At 45.1% G+C, this 22,313-nt stretch overlaps 1 protein-coding gene across 7 annotated transcripts in view; it reads left to right on the top strand.

The window, feature by feature from the left end:
• LSAMP (limbic system associated membrane protein) overlaps window positions 1–22,313 on the top strand; it is a 1,035,828-nt gene that overhangs the window by 995,785 nt on the left and 17,730 nt on the right. For 4 of the 7 annotated variants that reach the window (XM_065063106.1, XM_065063102.1, XM_065063105.1 and 1 more), the window contains 4 exons: window positions 3,269–3,403; window positions 7,192–7,312; window positions 8,276–8,424; window positions 14,180–14,215. In XM_065063106.1, coding sequence (XP_064919178.1) covers window positions 3,269–3,403; window positions 7,192–7,312; window positions 8,276–8,424; window positions 14,180–14,215 — 441 coding nt within the window. The remainder of the gene's footprint in view (window positions 1–3,268; window positions 3,404–7,191; window positions 7,313–8,275; window positions 8,425–14,179; window positions 14,216–22,313) is intronic. The other 3 variants (XM_065063121.1, XM_065063104.1, XM_065063111.1) reach the window with 1 other exon arrangement.

Raw genomic sequence — 22,313 nt, 5'->3', positions numbered from 1 at the left:
TTGGCACCGTCTTTAAAAAAGAAGTCTTCTCTTTTACTCCTGCCCAGATTGCTCCACTGGCCAAACCAGTAGCTCATCGTCTCTTGGGAAGGGTTGTGCGTAGCTGTGAAAGCTCTCCTGCTGGACCTGGTACACAGTGTAGACGTCAAGTGCATGTACGTATGCAGGGGAGAAGCTGAAAAAACATCTTCCCTTAGGAAAGTATGTACCCTTTTAGGATACTTTGGAGCTCTGCTGATGTGATTCTCTGACAGATGGAATTAACAGCACCCTTAATGAGGGTGCCACTCCATTAGAGCTGGTTAAGTCACCCTCAACCCTCTTTTCATTACGGTGACAGTCTTGTGACAAGGGCAAATTGCAGGAGAAGCAAGTCCCATTTGGAATGAACCCTGTGTATAAACACGGCAGAATTGCAGAGCAAATGACTTGCAAAGCAGAGGCAAATTATGTTTTAACCTTTTCTTTGTGAGTCTTTCCCTGATGTCTGATTAACTTTCCAGTCAACTGGCTGACCTACCAACTGGGAGTGCTGCTGTGAGAGAAGGGGAGTGTTGGTTGTCAGCTCAAATTGGGGGTGGGATTTTCAAAGAGCATTATTAGCAGGTGATATGTGTATGTATGTGATAAGATCTGCTAATTGAAAGAGTTCCCTACCAAAAAATGAATCATGCTATGGCAAAAACACAAACAATTTATTGGCTGGACAGACAGCAGCACAGTGCAGAAGTTGTGATGCAATCCTTCTTCTGCCTTCAGCCATGGAAACCTCGTCTGAAATGCTGTGTTTGGTTTGGGGTACTGAGATTCCAGAAAAATGTGAACTAAAAAACCTCACCTTCAGAGGAAGGTTGATAGACCTGGCAATATGCAGCCCAGAAAAAAAAAATGGAAAAAAGAAAAAGAAAACCCACAAAAAACTGAGGGAGGAATGTAAGTGATTTAAAAGTTGATAAAAGTCTATTGCAGAGAGGGAGGGAGTTATTTGTTCATTTTGTCTATATCGGCTAAGGCAAAAATAATAGCTTTAAATTGCAGCAAGGGAGACTCAGGTCAAAATTCAGGGAAACTGCTCCAGTGGTAAGGACAATGAAGCATGGGAACAGATTGTCTGGAGCAGCGGCAGAGTGTCTGCTGGTGCAGAGCAGAGGATGACCATATCCCTGACATGACCCGTGTGTCCTGTCTTGAGACTGGGAAATGGGTTAGATGGTGACTGAAGTCCCTTCTGGTACTATGACACACTTACCTCTGGTCCTACAGGAGTTAAGATTCCCTAGCATATTAATGATTTACAGTGATAAAAAGCACCTGTTGAAAATCCTACCCTGCTTCCTTCTCCACTGGCTCTTCAGAGCATCAGCCCCAGTGCACAGCAGAGGATAGAAAGCTGTGTCCCGAACCACTGGGTGGTCAGCAGAAGACAGCTTTGCCCCCCTGCCTTGTAAAATACACTGCTGCCACGCAGTAAGGCCCTTCAACAGACTGTTAGGGCATGCAAAAACCTGCATCAAAGCAGTTGTAAGTTTTAGACATAGCAATGGGATTTCCGCTCACCTGAACATCTGATATGAGCTAGAAAAGGAATTGCTGGTTAGCCCCGCTGAAAAAGAGGAGAAACCTTGTCTTTGCAGGCGTTTAATAGGTACACTGCTGTTTTCACGCTGAGTCCCTGTGACGAGGGGTGGTTTTCCCCTAAAATGGTTCTGAAAATTGGCTGAGGAAAAAAAAAGGGGGCGGGGGGGGCAAAAATAATTGTGTAAGGGCCAGAGTTCTGAGCAGATCTTGAAGCTGCTGAAATCCCTGTCTCTGCTGCTGTAGGGAAATGCACACAGCTGGCATCCCCGCTGTGACCTGGCCAACATGCTGCAGCAGACCCGTGTCTGTGTGGTGGGGTTCATTGTAGGTGGCTTTGCAGGAACTACAGCTGTGGAGACAGAGCTTACCCACTGCTTCCACGCAGCACCACAGAGCCAAAGGCAACAGCCCCAAACTCACAGGCATTATTTGAACGCCATCAAACAACTTAAGCACTTCTGTGAAGTGGTCAGCGTTTTGGAAGTGCTCGGCACCCATCGAGCAGAAAATATCTTCTGGGCAGAGAGTTGCTCTGGAAAATCTGGCCGCTCTCTGAGAAATCTGAATGGGAGCCCTTGTAAATTGACCTTTTGGGTTTGTATTTTGTTTTTTTTTCTTTTTAAATCCACTGAGGGTTGGGGGACACTTTCTCTAAATATACACAGGCACATAACTGGGGCTTATGACTTTCCATGCTGCAGACCAGTGCTTGCAGCCCTCTCATACAAGGGAAGCATATCCCTTTACATGCTGCCAGTGTGGCTCAGTCTTTCCAGGAGAAGCCTTACTTTGCTTTCTGAAGGAACAGGGTAGATATACCAATCCTACTATTTTGTGCTTCCCTGGCACCTTTCATCCAATGATTCTAATGTGTTTTACATGGGTTAACCTCACCGCCCTTCTCTGACCAGGACATGATGGGAGAGGGGGCCATTAGCCACAGCTCACAGAGGGAGAGCAAGGGAGTGATTCACCCAAGGTCACAGAGTGAATTAAAAGCAAGGCCACAAACCTCCCCTGATTCCTGCCCCCAGCTGTAACCCTGATGCTCAAATCACTGCTTTCAAAACTGTGTTAGCAAGGCAGCACGATTTAAATATGTCATTTGGTATGTATAGTAGACCAGGGATTCATGATGATTATTGGTCTCCACACAGGTCAAATTACACTTTGTTTCTCTCCGTTTGGCTGTGTTTAACTGTAGCTCAGTCTGATTGATGGCACTTTGAGCTGGTGGTTGCTCTGAGCGATAGAAAGGCATTTTTTCACACTTTTACAGTAGCCAAAAGTGTGCTGGCAACACACCACCACATCTGAGGACCCAGGTACCCCAAACTAGCCCACTGGCCACAGTCTGACTAACCTCCTCTGGTACTCAGCCGTTACACCAGTGGACTTACTCTGGTCTCACATGGTGAAGATTTTGCTTTTTGGCCTGGACAGCCTATGGGACACAACACTCTGGCACCGTTTGTATGCTTCCTTGCAGATTTTCAGAACCCAGGTTTTCCATAACTAAATAAAATGGTAGTATCTTGCTGATATGACTTCTGAAATCACTTTAAGATCGCTCATGACTGCTGTTTATTCACAGAATCCCTGTTGTGTTTGTTCCTCCATAGCAATTAAGCAGATTGCCCAAATCTGAATGCCTAAGAAAGCTACCATCTGTATTTTTCTTTCCTACCAGGCAGAGAATTTGAAGGTGAGGAGGAGTACCTGGAGATCCTGGGGATCACGCGAGAGCAGTCGGGCAAGTACGAATGCAAAGCTGCCAACGAGGTTGCTTCAGCAGACGTCAAGCAAGTCCGGGTCACTGTGAACTGTGAGTACGTCACAATTGGAGCATGTCAATGGGGAAAGCTTTGCCCATGGGCTGGGTTGACTTCAGGATAAACAGAGAAGCCTTTCTGGATTCATATGGTCTGAATGGGGGGGTGTGGCCTGAAGAAACTATGTGCAATCAGACACTTATCAGAGGGTATAGCTTGTGCTTTAAACCTGGTCATATATAAGAAAAGAATGAGAGAGAGGGAGAGAGGAGCTGTGAGTTGCCCCTGTCTCTCCCCTCAGATACGCTGGCAATGCCTTGTTTTCACTCATTGGTATTCGGGAGAACAGTAGCATGAAGTGAAGCTTCAGCAAGGCAGCAAGGAGAGATAAGGGAAGGTTCAGCCTGCACCCAGCCATCTCGGCACTGCTTATGTGGGTGTCACAGCCCAAGGATTGGGGGAGGATGTGTGGTAGAGGTGTGTGTTATTGAGAGGGTGCAAAGCCATCTCTCAGCCTTAGACACCCTCTGTGCACCATCGCAATACAGAAAGGTGCTTGACCAAAGGAGACAGCACTCCACCTAAAAACACCCAGAGGCACAGTTAGCCACATGGGTTACATCTTCACCCCACAAATGTATGAGTCTTGGGTGGGTGTTGCCCTAGTGAGTGGAGGGAGCATGGATCCCATTGCCCATACGTGCTTAGAGAGATGTCAACTTTGCTCTGCTGGTGAGCTTCCCTCACAGTGACACAAGATATTTCAGACCGTTGTTACTCTTATTGCTGCGTGTGTGTATGTCCACCTCCATATTTGTATGGCTTATATTTGGCACAAGAGTGATTTAAAGTTAATATCCCCATCTGCCCACTCTGTTTCCTTGCTTGGAGGCTAACACCTCTGCAACAGGGATAGTTGTCTGGAGGGTAAATCCCTCCTGACCTTCTTCAGTTTATACACCAGAATATTAACTTAAATTGAAATTGGATATGGTTACAGGCATGTTTCAGGGTGCATGTGCATGGCTTTGGTTCCCAGGGAACACTCTCATGTCATGGGTTAGGGCAGAGAGCTGCCGGGAGCAACTGTTTCAGCCCAGCCCAGTATAATTTGCCACTACAGGTGGTTTGGGCACACTTTAATACGATTCTTGTACCTCTTCCTTTCCCTTTGGGCCACCACATCAGATCAACTTGCCTGTGTTGCTTAGAAGTCAAGGTTATAGGCTCCCTACAGTGTCTTCAGAATAAACACCATTTTAAAAAATTCCCTTGGAAACTGGGTGGCAGTGGTTTAATACTGGCTGCTTCATGCACCAAATTTTGCCATTAATGAGAAAATGTAGTAGCAGATTTTCTGCACTAAAACTGTTGAAGATTTTTCTTCTGTCAAAAACAGCTGAGTTTATAAACCCAAGACATTCCTTGAGAACCAATTAATATTTTCAAATATTTCTGTGAAACATAATTTCAACGATGCTTTTAACATGGTTGAAACAGATTGTTTGTATAAAGTCAGAATGTTTGATTTTGACTTTGTTTCAACTCGTAATAACTATGCTACAGTAAGATCTTAGACATTTTTACTGTTGGAATATATGAAAATGTAATGTGGTAGAGCATTGTAATATTATTACATGGCCTAATTTGTAGTGTGAAACAAATTATCATTTCCTTCAGGAGAGATTTTTTATTTTGAAAGAAAGGTAAAAATTCTAAGAGGTCATAAGGGCCGTGCACAGGAGAAAAATCAGTCCTGTTTGGGGAATGAAAACTAGACGTTTGCATACATCTTTCCTTATCTCACTTCCTTAAACTATACCACAAGCAGCAGAAAGTGGGAAAACCACAGTAAGTTTGAAAAACGGGACCTGCACAACCTCAAGAGCTTCCTGGCCATCTCTTATCATCTGCTGACGCTGTGAATCACACAGCTTGTCAGCCGGGACTGCCAGAGAGCATCCTTGCTTTGCTTTGGTCTCACACTACCACCTTCAGGCTCCCACAGTAATGGCCCATTGCGCATCACAGACAGGGAAACTGAGGCCTGTGGAAGGGTGGGGAGCAAATAGCTGCAGAGAACCCGCTCCTGGCTTCCCCAGCAGCAAACGGTTAAACACAGAGCAGCTCCTTTCTGAGCTCAGCAGGCTGGTTTGTGCAGAGCCACCCCCTGCGCCTTCTCCTGGGAGAGCTCTTTAGAGAGCAGGCTGCCCATGGCTGAGCCTGCGGTGCCTCAACAAAAGCGGTGGCATCTGAGGTACAGTCTGTCTACCCCTCTGGGCTCTGTCAAAAAGCTGAGGAGGGTGGCCAAGGCAGGGTCTGCTCAGAGTGAGAGGCTGGGCTCCCTGGCAGCAGCCTGGGGAGCACATGCCTGCCAGGGTCATTTTCTAGCCTCGTGGAAAGGTGCTTGTTCATTTTGTGACTCACCTCTTGCACTGGATTCAGTGAAGTGAGAAAGGTTTTACTCACTGAAGGTGGCAAGAAGATATACTGCTCAAACAAAAAAAATGGAAGAAGGATGCTTAAAAAATCACCTTCGCTATCCTTTTATTACCCCTCCTCCTTTCCAAATTAAAATATTTACGTGAACCCCCAGCCTTTGAATGTAGGATCCTATTTATGTACACTTATTAATATTTATGATGTTAGAGGGCGCACTGCAATATCCCTAAAGCCCTGCATAAAATCCTGATTAAGGTCAGGAAAGGGATCACATTGAGATAGCTAATGTGTTCATAAACAAACTTCTTTCCATACATTTTCCAGCCAGAATTATTTTTTTCTTTGACTGATGCAATCCATTTTGATTCTTTTTTTGGCTTTTCAGTGCTGGGATGGATACAGACGGCAGAGCTGTACTTTGTACAAGGCAGTGTGTGCTTTACGGTAACTTGAGCCTCAGCAAAGTAACTGTCTGAGTTGCAGCTCTGTAATCTCAGGGTGTGCAAGTATTAGTGATGAGAGACAAGGCATTTACTCCCTGATCCCTCTCAGCAGCCAGGTGGAAATAATTCTGCCTTTTAACATGTAAAGCTTGTTGCTTAACATTTTGAACATGGGGCTAGGATTGAAGATGCTGTTTCCTACCCTACCCAGCCCCCAACCAGCACTGAGACCTAGCTCCAGTGGAGCACACCAATATTTTTCCCAAGTGCCCATGGCACAACTCTCAGGCTTCGAAGTAAGCATGATCTCCAGGAAGGTTTAAGCAGGATTTATAACCTTAAGCACCTGAGGGAAGTACCTCAACAAATGGTCTCTCAAAGTTGCACCCACAGCTCCTGCTAAAGCTCTTCCCTTTTAAGCCATTAATGTATTTCTGTCTCATACATGTTTCTTCAGTCATAGACTCATAGAATTTTGACATTAGACACAAGGGTTGCGTGGAAAATAACTTTCATGCTAGTGTTAAATTCCTACTTTATTCCTTTTACTTTTGCTGTCTTCTTTTACCCTTGATGAAGCCTTTCTCTCATCTGCTTCTCTCTGATGAGCCCATGTGAACTAGAGATCCACAGGTAAATATTCATAAATTACAGAAGTCCATCATTAAGCTTAACTCTGCCTGCATATGCCTATGCATTTATGACAGAACTTTATTCGGAGTTGTTGAAAAGAAGCACGCGTAAGGAGTGATGCTAATGCAGTGTATTGGAGAGGGCTCAAAGAGCAGATATTCTCCAGAGAATATTCTCCAAGGAGGAGCCTGTGCCACAGCAAGCAACAGCTGTGGGCCTCCACTGGCCTGAATGGTTTGCATGAGGAAGCCAGCCCTGATGTAGTTTCACTGTTTCCTTCCACCTGGAAGTGTGTGAAATGACCATGTGTTTCCTTCCTGCAGACCCTCCCACCATCACAGAGTCCAAGAGCAATGAAGCGGCCACAGGACGACAAGCCTTACTGCGGTGCGAGGCGTCAGCAGTGCCCACACCTGATTTTGAGTGGTACAGAGATGATACCAGGTAAGATCTCTAGCTCACCTCTTCCCTTCTCTCCTTTTTAGTCCACTCAATAGATGATCCTTAGAAGATCACCTATCGTCCTCCCCAACTCTTCTCCTCAACCAAATTACTTTTCACAAACCATATAAGCCTGGATGGTCCCACCAGACTTGGCCAAGCCAGCATGGTCAGGGCTGTGGAAGGCAATCCCTCTCTGCACTGGGAAAGCTGAAGGAAGTGCAGAGGATGGAGCTCTTGCCTTTAAGTCACTTATGCACCAATACACAATTAAGACATCAATAGTGCTTTCTTCCTGACGATGTTCATACATTAAAAAGCCCATGATACAGACACAAAAATAGGCAGTGTTAATCTCCAAGAAGATAATACCTCTCTAGGTACCTTCATCTAGGAGAAGGAGCTGCTGAGGTATAAGATTCCCCCTATCTGCATGACCTGAGACAGCCAGATTTGCATAGGAGAGAAAAGTAGAAGAGAAAAGGGATCTGTCCCTTCTACCTGTGCATCTACCTGGTATTAAGAAGGTTGTGTTAGTATCCTAGTTTTCAACCAGACCCATGTGCAGAGGCTCAAGGGTGGCTTAGCTTTGGTATACGCACATATTGAAAAACATGAATTCGTGTATTTCACTAAAAACCCTTTGTTCAGCTGGCCGGGGTACATTCATTTCTAAGTGTTAGTCAGTTCTGAGTAAAAGCTTCCTCCCTTTCCCTCGGCTTTTCTTGCTTCTCCACTGCTTTACCGGTGGCATTTCACCCCACTGCGTTCCTTCTTCTTTTCATTCCCTCCTCCTGCTGTCTATCCATGCCTTCTTTGGTCTCTTCTCATGTGTCCTTCCTGCTTCCCTCCACCCTCACCTGCCAGCTGGGCTGAATGGCTTTGGTTTACTGCCTGCCGGGCAGTGATTTCCTTCCCAATACACAACTGCTGTTGCACTACACACCTCTTCTCCTCTCTTCCCAGGATAAACAGCGCCAATGGTCTGGAGATAAAGAGCACAGGGACCCAGTCTCTGCTGATGGTGGCCAATGTCACTGAAGAACACTACGGGAACTACACCTGCGTGGCTGCCAACAAGCTGGGAGTCACAAATGCCAGCCTATACCTTTACAGTAAGTATGGGAGGGGGTAATGGGAGGTCCAGATCGCTCTCACAAAGACCAGTCTATGTAGGAAGCACATGCTGATCAAAACTCAGGAAAGCATCCACTTGCCACCCCCACACCCCCAAACCTCCAGCTGTGGACTGGCTTTCAGCACTCTGCTTCAGATGCTGACATGTTCATACTTGCCGTGAAACACAAACACAGCCAAATTAAAAGGTTTACAGTCAAGCCCTTTGATTGACTTTCTTTGCTGAAGTCAGATTTTGTTAAAATAATAAAAACGTGTTTGTTTTAAAGCTGGAAACAAAAAGCCCTTTAGAATGACAGCCCCTTTAATAAGGACACAGAAGGCCAGGGCTTGGAGGGTCCATGACAGCTGAGAAATGACAAGTAATTCAGAGAGATGGAGAGAACTAGCCACTGAGCCTGAGGAGAACAAGAGAGAGTAAAGAAAAAGAGAAATGAGTTTGAGAATGGAAGGGAAAGAAGTGGGAAAGGCAGAATGATTTAAAGGGGCATACCATAGGGAACATGAGCGAAAAGGTAATCAGCAGATGAAATATGGAATAAAATTCCTTGGATCTCATTCTGCTACCTTTCAGTTACTGAGTTTGTCATAGCAAGTGTAAACAGACAGAAGTTGGGCCTGGACCAAACTCTACAGCAGAGTTACCTGCTGGTTCTGAATTTTGCAGCTGATTTAAACCTGACCCTAAACAGAGGCCGTGCCCCTCACCTACCACCCACGCTCACATACAAATTGTGGCAGTTCCTGATTCCAGGTCCAACACTTAGGCTTGACTGGGACCACATGTTGTTATTGCCACCAGAAATAGGCTGCAGCAGAATGGCTCACTCACATTAATGGACACATAGATGCAAAAGTGACTTAGGGCTGTATTCCTCTGACAGTCCCAAATTGAACTGAAACACTTAGGCCATGACCTGCATGTCCTCTTAAACAGAAGGAAAAAAAAAGCTGTGTAAAGCAGTCTCAGATTGGGACACAATTTAGTCTAGTTTCTGCTGTGTGTGGTCAGATTAATCAAACCATCAGAAAAACAATGTTTTGGTTTGGTTAGTTTTTAACAGATGTGGTGTTAAAAGGATAAATCCATTGGCATTCTTTGTTTACCACCTCTGGATTTATTTCATGGCAGTTTGAATTTTTGCAAAATTTAGTATATTCTGTGGAAGTTTTTTTTTCTAAAGAACAGATATTATCATAAAAGAACATATATTTGATTTCCTGTAGCATTGCAGCACACAAAGCAAATTTCTACTATGAAATTCTTTTCACCCTGGCCTTGTGACTATCATGAGATTCAAATAAAATCCTCAGGCAGCAATCCGGAACACAATTTTCAAGTACTCCAGATTTGTTCTTGCTGATATTAATATAATGCTAAGTTTAGAATCCATTATTTGTGGCTGAATTCTAAATTTGGCCCTCTCTGTTGATTCCTGTTACACAGATGAGCTGAAATGCTTCACTGAAACGAAATATAAGATGAAATTCAATAATGTATGTATGCACACATGATTTTAGCTGGAGGGCTGGTTTTGCTAGAAAAGCATTTTGCATGACTTCGGAACTTCACCTCAAAGGATCTCAAAGGATTTGCTAGCAATTAGTATTTTAACATCACCAGTTATTTTGAAATGGGTGAGTGTTATTAGCACCATTTTGCAGTAGGAGACTAAGGTACAGAGTGAAGAAGTTGTTTACCCATGGTTGTGAAATGAGTGGCAGAACCTGTAACAGACCCAGGGACATCCCTTAAAGTTGCTGTTAACTAGTGCAGGGGGAAATGTGGTGGCTATTAAAGATGGCTCGCACCAGCGAGGGTCCTATTTTAGCCTCATTTTGATGTGTATGAAGAAAACTTTCCTCCTTTCAGCTTGCTGGATTTTGTTTATCATTCTTACCGTAGAAATTCAAGGCCTATTTATGCTGGGAAGTACTAGAGAACTTCACAAGAGCCAGAAGAATGGAGGTGCAGGAGCTGAGAGAGATTTGATGATTTTCAGTGGACTGTTTCTAACTTTTATTTTTGTTGCTTAGTTAATCCCTGCTTCTTCAGTGTGCAGTTGCTTCATATTGTTTCAGTACATCTCTGCTCTCCTTCTAGTTTGTGTGTAAAAGAGAAAGAGAGAGAATAAAGAAAGAAATCCAGGCATACTGCAGCTGGTATTTCTAAGGTTAATAAATCAGGGGGGAAATGAGTGAAGGGAATCCAGCCTCATAAAGTTAAGGAAAACAGCTGAAAAAACCTACAAGGCCAGATGAAAAAAATGTTGTAGTGATCACACAGTAGCTGAAATAACAGGTAATATACACTCCAGCCACACACCCAGGCAGAAAAATAAAGCAGTGCCAAGTTTTTGCAAGGTACAGAAGATACTCAAATACTTGGGAGAGTTTTTCATCCCTAGAATCAGAGATTTTATTTCTTTTTTAAATAGAGAACAAGCTCACTGTAGGGCAGCATCGCACTAGGGAGGCAGATAACAGTGATGGTTCCTCGGTGTCCCATTGCAGCACAAAAAATGAATGGCAGCCAGGAGTGAAGAAACAAACAGAGAGTTAATAATGAGGTACTGGCAGCTTTGCCTGAGGTGGAGGGCAGAAGGGGAGCTAGCAAAATGATGTGAAAGAACAGTTTAGCAATAGAGAAAAATGGGCGACTACCATTCCGGGAAATCTCAGCTAGCATTGAAAAACTCTGGGAGAGACCGAGTGCCTTAGATGTCTATGTCGTAGACAGAAGATGCATTAAAATACAAAAGCAGCTCCCTTGAGCTGTATGAATAGATAGCTAGTGATCTTCCTTAAAAGATGTAGCAGCAGGATTGCACGCTCTAAGTGGAGAGATTTATACCCCTCACTTCTGGAGACTGAGTTTACAACAACATAAAAATGGCCATACCAAAGGTCTGTCTCACCCAGGAACCTATCTCCAACAGCAATATGGAATATGTTTGCATGACTTCGGTTTGGTGATACAACTTGATCTAATAGCTTGCTGCCATCCCTTTCTCTCCACTCCTTTTGCTCACTGCTACAGACTTAAAATACTGTGACACCTAGGAAGGGGGCAGTATTGCAGATTTCTGTGACAGAGAGGACAAGCCAGGGCTGCCATCACAGAGCAGCAGAGGTGAAAAGTAGTGCCACAACTGAAGGGAAAGTGTTTTTTTCCTAAGTGTATTAGGAGGGAGGGAAATGTGTTTTCCTTTCATGCCACTTAGCTGACAGAGTGCTATGAAAAGCATTATGAGTAAAAGTCGTAATTTGTAACTTAACACATGCCACATGGAAGTGTAAATATGTGCATACATATTTTGTATGCGTATCTACTATACAAACATATAGATACATAAGTTTACATGTACATGAGTATATACTCATATGTATGCACCTGTGTGATGTATAAGCAAGTGCACACGCCCCCACAGGCACACAGAAGAAGGCGCAGCACCTGGTGTGTTCTAGCAAGGCAGAGAAAATAAATGAAAGCTCTTCCAAATGAGTTGACTGCTGCCTCCTGCAGAGCTAGCCCATCCCAGAGGGTAAACCAGGAGACAACAAGGTGGTGCTGCGCATCCTTATGCGCTCCCGTTGGCTAACTTGTCTCAATTATGGGAGAACGCCACCTCAGCAGGTCTCCTGCCACATCCTCTGCAGCTTGCATCCTCTGCACCCTTGGGGGAGTGAAGCAACACAGGTGATGCTGCAGCTGGCAAAGCCCATGCCAATTAGAAGCAGCAGGAGACTGGATCCCACCCCTGCCTCCTTGAGGGGCTTCAAGTAGAGTTATCATTTCAGTCCAGCAGTTTTGATCCCAGCAAGAGGCGTGTTCATAAGAAGAGCTGGAGCTTTCCTGTAACTCGTCATTATTTGTTTGTACCCCAGCACAAGTGCTGGCTATGTGCACACGCTTACACCCCTTCTCCTAAATCTCTGCTCACACTCTGTTGCGCCTAGGCATTTTCTTATGGTGGTTCCTGCTAAGGTTTGGAGCGTAACTGTGGTCACAATCTCTCTTAGTGGCTCTTAGTGCAAACCCTGTGTTTTCCCAGGGTCTGTCAATAACAGGAAGACTCAGGAGAGGAGGAAAGTGGTTAGGGCGACAGCCAGGTAGGGCAAGGCTGAGACACTGCTCATGAGCCAGGATGGAGCGATAAAGGCAGCGTGCAGCAGGCGAGGGGAACAGAGGTAGAGTCCTTGAATAGAAAGCAGCATGATAATGAGGCCATAGTGCTTTTTTGCTTTAACTGCTTATGCTGTGCGACCTGCAGCCCGCTGTGCAGGAAGAAGGTAAAGGGGAGTTGAGTTATTTAACCAAACTAAATAACAAGGAAGTCATGTCAGCACAACAGCCTGCTTTCGCAGAACAATAGTCCCCTGTTGCTACATAAACATCAAGATCCAGGCTAGCTGTGTTTTCTCTAGGAAACAGACAATCTCCCCTGTGCCTGCTGTGGATTCAAACAGCTCCATTACCACCATGAGGGCAGAGATCCAGCAGTGTCAGGAGGATGAGCCTGACCTGCTACATCCTCCTGGGTTCCAGTGAGTCAGGCACTAGCTCCTTGCACCAAGGGTGCTGTGTAGAGGACATTGGCCTCCAAATAGCTGAGCCTGGGTTGATCAGAGAGTAATAGTGGACTACCAGTGTATCCTGCCAAGCTCTTTGTCCATCAACACTGATCTTTGCACCATCCTCACAGGTAAGCCAGCAGACAACTCAACAGCTAAATGTCTACCTTCCAATCAGTCCCTGAGTAGGAACTTGTCTCAGTCAGTACGAGGCATTCAGCAAGCTCTGAAGGTAATGGAGCCCCAGTGATCAAACTCAGGCCTGGGAGGTTTGTATTCTTGGCTCTGCTCCTGAGGGGCTTGTATTCTTGGTTCTGCTCCTGGCTCTGCCAACAGTTCAACATTTGACCTTGGGCAAATTGCTTCCTTGCTCTGTGCATCAACATTGCAATCTCTAAAATGGATTTAACGCTATTGTTAGCCTCAAACTGAGGTCTCTGACACTGGTTCCCCTCAGTGTCTGTGCAACTCTTTGAGATCCTTGTGTGGAAGAAGCAAAGTGTGAAGCTAGCAGGGATGTATAACAAAGTCCTGCTGTGACATATAACAAGGACGCATTGTAAAAACCTTGTAACCGAAACAGCAGGCTCTGCGTACAACTAGAGGCTGATGAGTCTGCAAAAACTCTGTTCCCATCAGAAGACAAAGGCTCAAAAGAAACAGAGTGCCCTTGAGGATTCACCAGGGTGACTGCTCCCATGCTCAGAACCTCAGGGGACCTGTCACTGGCAAGAAATTCATTTGGGGAGGTTCTGGGGAGGCAGCATCTGCAGGTAGAGGACTTCCACAACTAGCTTCCAGCCAGAGGTGCAGCTAAGAGGAGCTGTAGTGTGATAACATGAGCAATCTTGAAAGTCAGTGGAGAGATGTGGCCCATCAACTCCAATTACCTTCACTGCAGGTGCTTAATCCCTCTTGCTGTGTGGATATTATTTGTTTAGTTTTTTCAAATGACTTCTCTCTGACTCCCAGTCCCAGGGGATGTTGATGTGTATTAGGTGTGTTGCTAGTAAAATGCTCTATATATGAAACCTACTCTAGTTCATCTAATTTGGGGATGGACAACTCTATCAGGTTTGTATCTGCTGCTTGCTTAGTGTGAAAAGTAGCTTGTCCTTTTCTCCTGCATGTTGCTTATTGTTTTTTTTCCCCCCTTAGAACGAGTTTTACCCACACTCCCCAATCCTTTTCCAGGTCAGTATATGTTTTATGTTGAAGTAGCTCTTTAGCTGGGTCATTCTCCATCACCCTGATAAATGCTTAGAACTAGGGATGGGCAAAACAGTTCAGAAATGCAGGAAAATAAAGGCTTTCTTTTCTTGTCTACATGTCATTTGGCCCCTTCTGCTCACCTTCTTCGTCCTACCCCTTTCCCCCTCCCTTTTCAGAAAACCAATCAACTAAACAGCAACAACCTTTAGCCAAGCTTTGAGCCATGACATTGTGTGCTCACCCAGGTCTGGACAGTTTTCAGTGATGTTCAATTTGTCTGCAGGCCTATTCTGAATATATATTCCAGTCCTAAGCTGTCTTTGCCCACATGTTCTGATTTGGATCAAAAGCATAAGCAGACCTAAAATTTTGCAGAGATGGTGGAAGGGACAAGTGAGAAGCTAAGCATTAAATTGCTGCCAGGAGGGTTTTTTCAGTCTAGCTGTGTAAACAATTCAAGGTGCAAGGTGAAACATCTTGTTTTCTTATTCCTCTGTCACACACCCCAAGTCTGCCAGTACACCTAGTGCTGTGTTTGAGGCAGAGAGCACAAGAGGTACACAGTGAGGTGTTACTGTCTGCTTTATTCCAAGGGAAGAAGGTATGAAGGCAAAACAGGGTCTGTGTGTTTTTCCTGTCTCTGTGCTGCCCAAGCATGCTGCAGGCCCAGGAGCACGGCCCTGACACCCACAGAAGACCTGGGGTTTGGATATGACCTTGAGATTCTGGAAAAGCACAGAAACTGGACACTTCCAGAAAGCAGACTGCAGCGTTTGAAAGCAGTGTTTGAAACCAAATCAACAATGAGGCAACCAGTCCCGCTATTCACCTAAGAAATCTTGGCCTAGGGCTCCTTAGTATCTTTGTTTTACCACCATATGATGAAGATGCACTCAACTCATGGGATGTTCGGAGGCCTAAATAGTTAATGTCTGTGCAGAGCTTTGGGGCAGAGTGTTATTAGGAACCCATGTTGTTTTGCAACAGGGCACCTGCCCAAGTAAAGCACCTGCAGGTACTCCCATGAAAAAAACAATAGATGCTGGGTGTTACACCGGCTCCCTTTAACTACTCCGCCGGTTTCAAATCGAGCTCTGCTCTTGGCATCTTATTCAGGCTCAGGATGTAGTCACAATTGCCTATTTAAAAGGCAAATCCACAAATACAATTAAAGAAAAGTACCTACAAAAAAAGGAGAGGGGAGGGAGAAATCAGGCTACCATTAAAATTAAATCCCAGAGAGTGATTTGTAAATAACATTCAAGGAGCTGAGAAAAGAAGTAAAGTAGGCCATTGGGAACCTAGTGTGGAAAAATAAATCCAATTAAACACTATTATCATATGTATTGCAAATGAAGCTAGTGCTTGGATATGAAACTAAAGTTGCTGAGGCTGTTTGGGATGTAAGGTTTTGAGGAGTTTTCCAATTTTGGGTGGTTTTTTTTAAGCAGAATTTTCAATGACAAATATTTTTATCTGATGGAAAACCCAGGGCTCTTTCTTTTTATGATTATTTTTATTAGATATCCTTAAATTTCACAGGCAGGCAGTGTTAATTTTTTTTCATAGCTAGCCCTGTTTACAGCTGGGTTGAATTAGTACCCCATTAAGCTAAATGATAAAGCAAAAACTGCAAGTGAGCAAGGCCAGGATTTCCATAGCAAATACCCCTCCTAATCAAGCTGCCAAGGCCATCCTGCATAGCTATAGTCAGCCTTTTAAAACACTTCCCCCTCTGTCTTTGAAGTTGTTATTTTTTTTCCTTTTACTGCTCCCCAGTGTCCTGAGACCATCTTGGTGTGACATCACTTTTGTGAGGAGTCTCCAGGACTTTGTGGTGCCAAATGTTGGGATGTCTCCAGTGACCCAGGACACGCAAAGAGGATTTTGCAGAAGCAGAGTTTAAATACTCTGGACTTCATTTGTTTTCTGAAAGCCCCTACCAGCTTCTCCAATGTGGGTGTTCAGCAGAGATATTGGCACTTATCTCAACATTTGCTTTTACTTTGCTGTTCACCTTCAAAGAAAACTTGGCATAAAACATTTCTTGTTAGACCTTTTTCTCACTATGAGTTGATGTTCTGAGATGCAGTCTTTAGCTCTCAAATAAGCTTCTCCTCAATAGCCAAAATCACAGCCTCCTCCATTTCCCTCGATTTTCATTTCTCTTAAGCCTTTCTAACACTTCCCCGCCCTGTGGGGTTTTGAGCAATAATTTAAAAGGAAGGTGTTTTGAGATGAAGAGCACTGTAGTCATGCTAGGCATTGCTATCATTAGCTAGCTGCTGTGGAAACATCTCGCTTTCAGCAAGGATGGAGACTCAGAAGCAGCCCATTCAACTAAACACATTGGACTTTAATTTGATGACTTTGTTTCTTAAAAGGCTGGTGGAGCCAAACTGTTTCATCTCTCAACATAATCGTCCCTGGTAGATTTTCCAGCCCTCCTGATTTTACTGCCAGGCACTCACCAATGGCCTGAAATATCTTCTGGGATGATGCCACATCATCACAACTTCCTGTCTGTATTGTGACATCAGGTTATAATGGGATGACACAAGACCTGACTGCCACAAAGGAGGCCTTACTGCGTCATCAGGTGGCTTTCCAAAATAATTTTCTTCTGGAAAAGGAGAATTTGCTCTTTCCACACTACACCTGCCAACAGCAGGGCACGTGAGATCATTGTTGAACCTCAAATGGCTCTGTCACAATTGCAATGCTAGCTCCATCTCTGTCCTCCACTGTCCCTTACCCTCAGCCCTTTGAACACAGACTCCCTCCCTTGTGATTGTGACCTAGTGTCCACATCAGAATGGCTTAGCCGGACTGATGGGCTTAAAAACCCACAAGTCTTCTCAGGAGACTTGTGATAAGGGCTTACCACAGATTAACCAGGGCCTTTCTCAGCATGGTTATCTTGAATGCCCTGGGACCCCTGCAAGGGAGATGCAGTGTTTCTCAGACAGCAGCACGTCGAGAACCTGTCTGTGGGCCATCAAGTGTGCCAGTCCTTGGGGCCTGATCAGGAGTCCAGTCATGAATCAATAGGGTGGCAAAAGATTTATAGCAATAGCCTGTTAGTAACTGGAGGAGGGAGAGGGAAAAGGAGAAAGAACAGTCCTGTCTTTCTGCCAAAATGCACTCTGATTGGAGAATGACCCTGTATGGCTGTAGCTTGTAGCTAGTCTCCATTTAGCTGTAGCCAATGTAGCCTGTACTGTCACTAATGCCTTCAACAGGTGGGTGGGAGCTGGGGGAAAGGAGAAAGAGATGTTCATTTGAGTCTCATGACCAGAGTGGGAAACAGAGAGCATCTTTTTTTCTAATACTCTGCCAGTCCTCTTCCCTCCCTTTGGAGGTCCTAGCTGTGGAGAAGAGAGCTCATCTGCTGCAGCTGTCACCTCTACCCATCCCTGCTCCCGTTTCACTTTCTCTAGAGCATGGCCCTGTCAGTCCTGCTGAGCAGGCAGATCTTGTGTCAGTGGGGTCTGCTTTGGTGAAAGGATGAGCATCTGAATATTTCAAAGCTAAGGAAAGATGCATGGGGGAATACATCTGAGAGTACAGACTGTAAAGGGTTAACATGTTATGGGGGTTTGCTGACTAGGCATTGGTGTGGGACCAGTCCACAGAAAACAGTTCTCCCAATATGACGTGGCCAGCTAAAGACCCCATCCATCTCTGGAGTCCTCTTCACCCAGGTCACTGGGTGGTCTCTCAGCTGGGCTGTAAGAAGGGCCCAGTGAAAATTAGTTGTCAGAGCTGGGGAAACCATACCATAAACAGGCCAAAACAGCCAGTCTTGTCCTATCATGATCCTGACATAGAAACTACCATCAGAGGAAAATAATGGCCATCAGGACCAAGTGCAGGAGGGCATGTTTGGAGCCAAGGGCATGTCTGGTATTTCCATAAAATCTGAGGTATTCAGAGTCCATAGTTCAGCTGTACTCACCACTCTGCAGTGATATGTTCCTGACTGCTTGGAGCACATCTCTCTCTTCCCTGAAAGTTGGCTGAGCCTCGAACATCAGCACATGATGATGCCCATGACCCTAGGTGGGAAGCAGAACTCATTGCTCTCCTTGGTCCTCGCTGGTGGTATCTGGCCAGTTTTTCCAAAGAGCTCATTCTCCATTTGGTGAGTGGAGAAGGGGGTGGCTCTGCAGGGTGGATGCTCAGGCAGTCCAAGCTTCTCTTGTTGCTTGAGTTCAACATCCATCCCTGCCACATCTGCAGGCTGGGACTGCATTGGGTGCTAAGCCTACAGGATTTTCAGGCCAAGGGAACAGGAGGGACAAGACATGGTGAAGGCAGAAGGGCAACATCATATTAATTGCTTCTTGCTGTTTCATAGGTACCAGGCAAGGGGTGGCACTGTGTCTTTTTTTGACCACATGGTTAAAAGTGAATAAAATCAAAGTCAGAGGTGATGATGGTGTCTTTGAAAAGGGGAAGTAGGGATGAAGCTGGAAAAAACATCTTAGGGAAAAGAGAAATGCTGACAATTATTTCTGCTACAGCTACTAGCATTGCTTGATGGATTTTTCTGGATAGCAACAGACAGATTCTGTTTGCTGAGATTGCTTAAAACAAATAAAAACCAGTCTGCTTCTTCCTCCCCCCAAAAAGCATAAAGAAAAGAAACCAGATTTCTTAAAGAAAAAAGAGAGACACAAGGGGAAACAAAGAGAAATAGCTTTATTGCTTGATCTGTTTTTGTACTTTTTGTTCATTAATTTTAATTTAGATTGATTTATTCCAAAATGAGCCCTGGGTTGCATATATTTGCATAACCCTCTCCAGTAGCAATGCTGTGGAGAATCCAGCAAGTGAGGAAGAGCAGCAGCAGAGGGTAGGAACTGAGACTGGAAGTCCCAGAAAGATATTCCTCTGAGCTGGGCTCTTGCTTTGGGATAGGGAAGACATTTCAAGGTCTGTTTAGTCACAGGTGTGGCTTTGCATGCATGCAGAACAGCCCTGCAAAACTGAGGTCGCGGCACAGCAGTCAGGTGGGAGAGTGGAGGTTGGGCGAAACCAGTGGGGAAGAAAACACACAACTGCGCTGCAGAGATTAGAAACAAACCCATGGAAAAGCAACTGCCATGGAAAATCAGTTGTCCGGTAGGGACAGTGATAGTGTCAGTGGTGTAGCATGGACAGATTACCCTGCAGAGCAGAGCTCGGGCAGGCTATAGTCCTCCTGAGACAGATATCCTCAGCTCGGAGGATATTCTTAGCCTGATGCCATCTGTATGTTAGATGAGTTTCTGAAGCCAACAACTGAACCTTCCTCCTTAGAGATGATGAAGGCAACTTATACCCACTGCACAGCAAGTGTACCTAAATCCTTGCTCTCTCCCTCTCGGTAATTCTCATGTTGAGCTGCCAGCCCAGCTGACTGGAACCGAAGCGCAGAGGGCAGCGAGGAGGAGGATGAAGAACAGCCACTGTTGTCCTGATTTAATCCTTAACTACACAAAAAATTCCTCCCACCCCTGAAAGAAAATGACCAAAGAGTAATTCCCACCTTCATCCTCCTCCTCACCCTTCCTTTTTCAGTGTAAACCACTCAAGAATTTGCCTAACAAATTGGCCTCCCCTCTGGTTATTGTCCCAAGTGAACAGTCTCTCCATTCACTAACCCATGACGGTAAGTCGGTTTGGGAAGCGGCAGGTTTATCTTCCCAGCTCAGGCACTGCACCGGGCCCGCTTGTGAACCGGTTGCCATTCAGTGTCTGCTCTGCTGTTGATAAAGCACATTACACATGGCTGGGCTTGCATGATTAATACAGCTGTCTAAGCGCTCTCTCTAAAAACAAAAACAACCGGGAGAAGGGGGGTGTGGGATTTGGGATGGAGGGGGTGCACAGGGAAAAAGCCAACCATTCCGAAGAAATCAGGCTTGCAGAAAAAGCAGAGTGCACCTGGCAGTCCTCCCTCCCGTGGGCAACCAGGTCTGTCAGCAGAGCTCCCATGCAACAGGGAGAGGCAAGGTGAGCAAAGGAGAAATGCACTTGGGCCTTCCCCACCATCGCCTGCATGTCCCTCTGTGGTCTGGGGAATGAGTGCATGGACAGGAGGAAGGGGTGAGGCCGTGGAGAAGGATGTGCAATAACCAGCATAAGCTTCAGTGAGGTCTGGCCAGGCAGTCTCTATGGTAGGTAACACAGATATATGCATGCTCAATGATGGACGAGTGCACTCCTGAGCCAGGTCACCTTATGCACTGTACATGCACATCCCATGCTTGAAGGCACATCCCACAGCCACCGAGCAATTTCCACACACCCTAGAACATCTAAAGGATGAACTGAAGTGGCTACAGGCATCTTTTCCATTGTCACAACTCATCCAGCTGAAGGCCAGTTCAGCTCTGCCTGTGCAAGCTGTAGTAACTTTCCCTTTTTAATTAGTGGTCTGGGAATGGGCTATGTGAAGCTACTGTGGCTTTCTGCTCCAGCTTTCCCTGTGCCCAGGTCATTATATCCAGAATTGCACTGTTAGGGCGTTAAGGTGACCAGGCGTCTCACTCTGGAATTGCACACACACATTCACACATCCGTACTTGGATGAGAACTGCGGGTGGCACAAAGCAGTATTTATTTAAAGCACATGCTTTAGAGTTGTATACCAGCCTGTGGGCCTGGTGGGACCATGCTGCAGTTGCTATCAGAGAAGGATAGCATGGGCAGAGGCAGTGATACAACTGGATTTCAGTACCAGAGCAACCTCTAGCATGCTAGTCACACTCCACCCTCATTTAGTTCTGCTTCAGTCTCCCAGTCACCCCTTGGCATGTCCAGCCCTCTTCATTTATGCTCACAGCCACTCAAGTCTTTCTCGTGCCAAATATCTAGCAAAACTTGTGGAAAACCATCGCAGGGATGAAGTGAGTAAACAGACAGACATAAAGCTGATGAAAATCTTAATTTTTCAAGAAGTTCCAGAGCCTCTGATGAGCAAAGCTGCTTCCTAGGGCTGCATGTGCTCTAGGTGAGGAGGGCTATGCTGTTTGTTCCATGTTGAGGCAGCAGACTGTGTGCTCGTGTCACCTTTGGTCTGCTGTGCCATACACATATGCTTGAGAAGTGCAAACACAAGGGATTACTGTATTCTAGGAAAGTGGAAAGCAGAGAAAGCTCAGACTTTCCCTGTGATGGACCCTGAAAAAGTCTGTGATATGCTTTTTTTTTTTTTTTGATGTTTTGCTTATAAGATGAGAGTATTCAGTGAATTGTTTGAAGAGAAAGCAGTTTTAAGTAACTGATTTTGCATCAGTAGTTTGCCAAGTCCTGTTTTAGAAAAAAAATGTCTTCTAGCTGCTAGTGGAATAGAAAGGGTGGGAGAACTATTTTTCAGCTGTGAGAAAACCTTGGAATTTTTTGATATCTACAGGACAGATCCGGTGATAAAAGATCTGTATAACCTTGCAATGTAAGTGGTCTTCTACTCACCACCAGCCTTACTGGTCAGGATAACAGTTCAATTATAGACAAGGAGTACTGTAAACCAGCTCCAGGATAAATGGTGTAAGCAGCCAGCTCTCGAACGCCACGACCTTCTCAGAAAGACACTGAGAAATACAATTTCAGGGGTATTCTTTAGACCTCGGGGAAGGATGGGTGCACTGCATTACAGAATGAATCTTCACTAAGTCATGAGATATGATAGATGAGTACTTAGTACACCATGAATGAGCTCCAAAACATGGGGAAGAACTGTTCAGTGCTGAAAAAGCATGAGCAAATTCTAAAATACATTAAACCGTGTGCTAGGATTGATGGACACCAGAGACATTCCCTTAATCTTGTTGGAGAGTTGCTGGAGGGCATCCTCCTGAGTTTACACAGTGGTACTTCCAGCCTCTAGAAAAGCCAGCCTATTGCCTCTGCAGTCACTGTCAAGTTTTAATTACAGGAGCAGAAACAGTAGTGAGAATGGGGTACAAGCAGGTAATGAACAAAATAGTTTCAACATTAAGAACAGGGAGTGAAAAATTGTGTCTTCTTCTCAAAGGAGAGAAGGGGGGACACAGGAAAGTAGTAAGAAAGAAGCCCCAAATGAACCCTAGTA

Source organism: Columba livia, chromosome 1, assembly GCF_036013475.1.
Source record: "Columba livia isolate bColLiv1 breed racing homer chromosome 1, bColLiv1.pat.W.v2, whole genome shotgun sequence".
Taxonomy (NCBI): domain Eukaryota; kingdom Metazoa; phylum Chordata; class Aves; order Columbiformes; family Columbidae; genus Columba; species Columba livia.
Note: the sequence above shows the minus strand (reverse complement) of the source record. Positions and strands in the feature narration are given on the sequence as shown.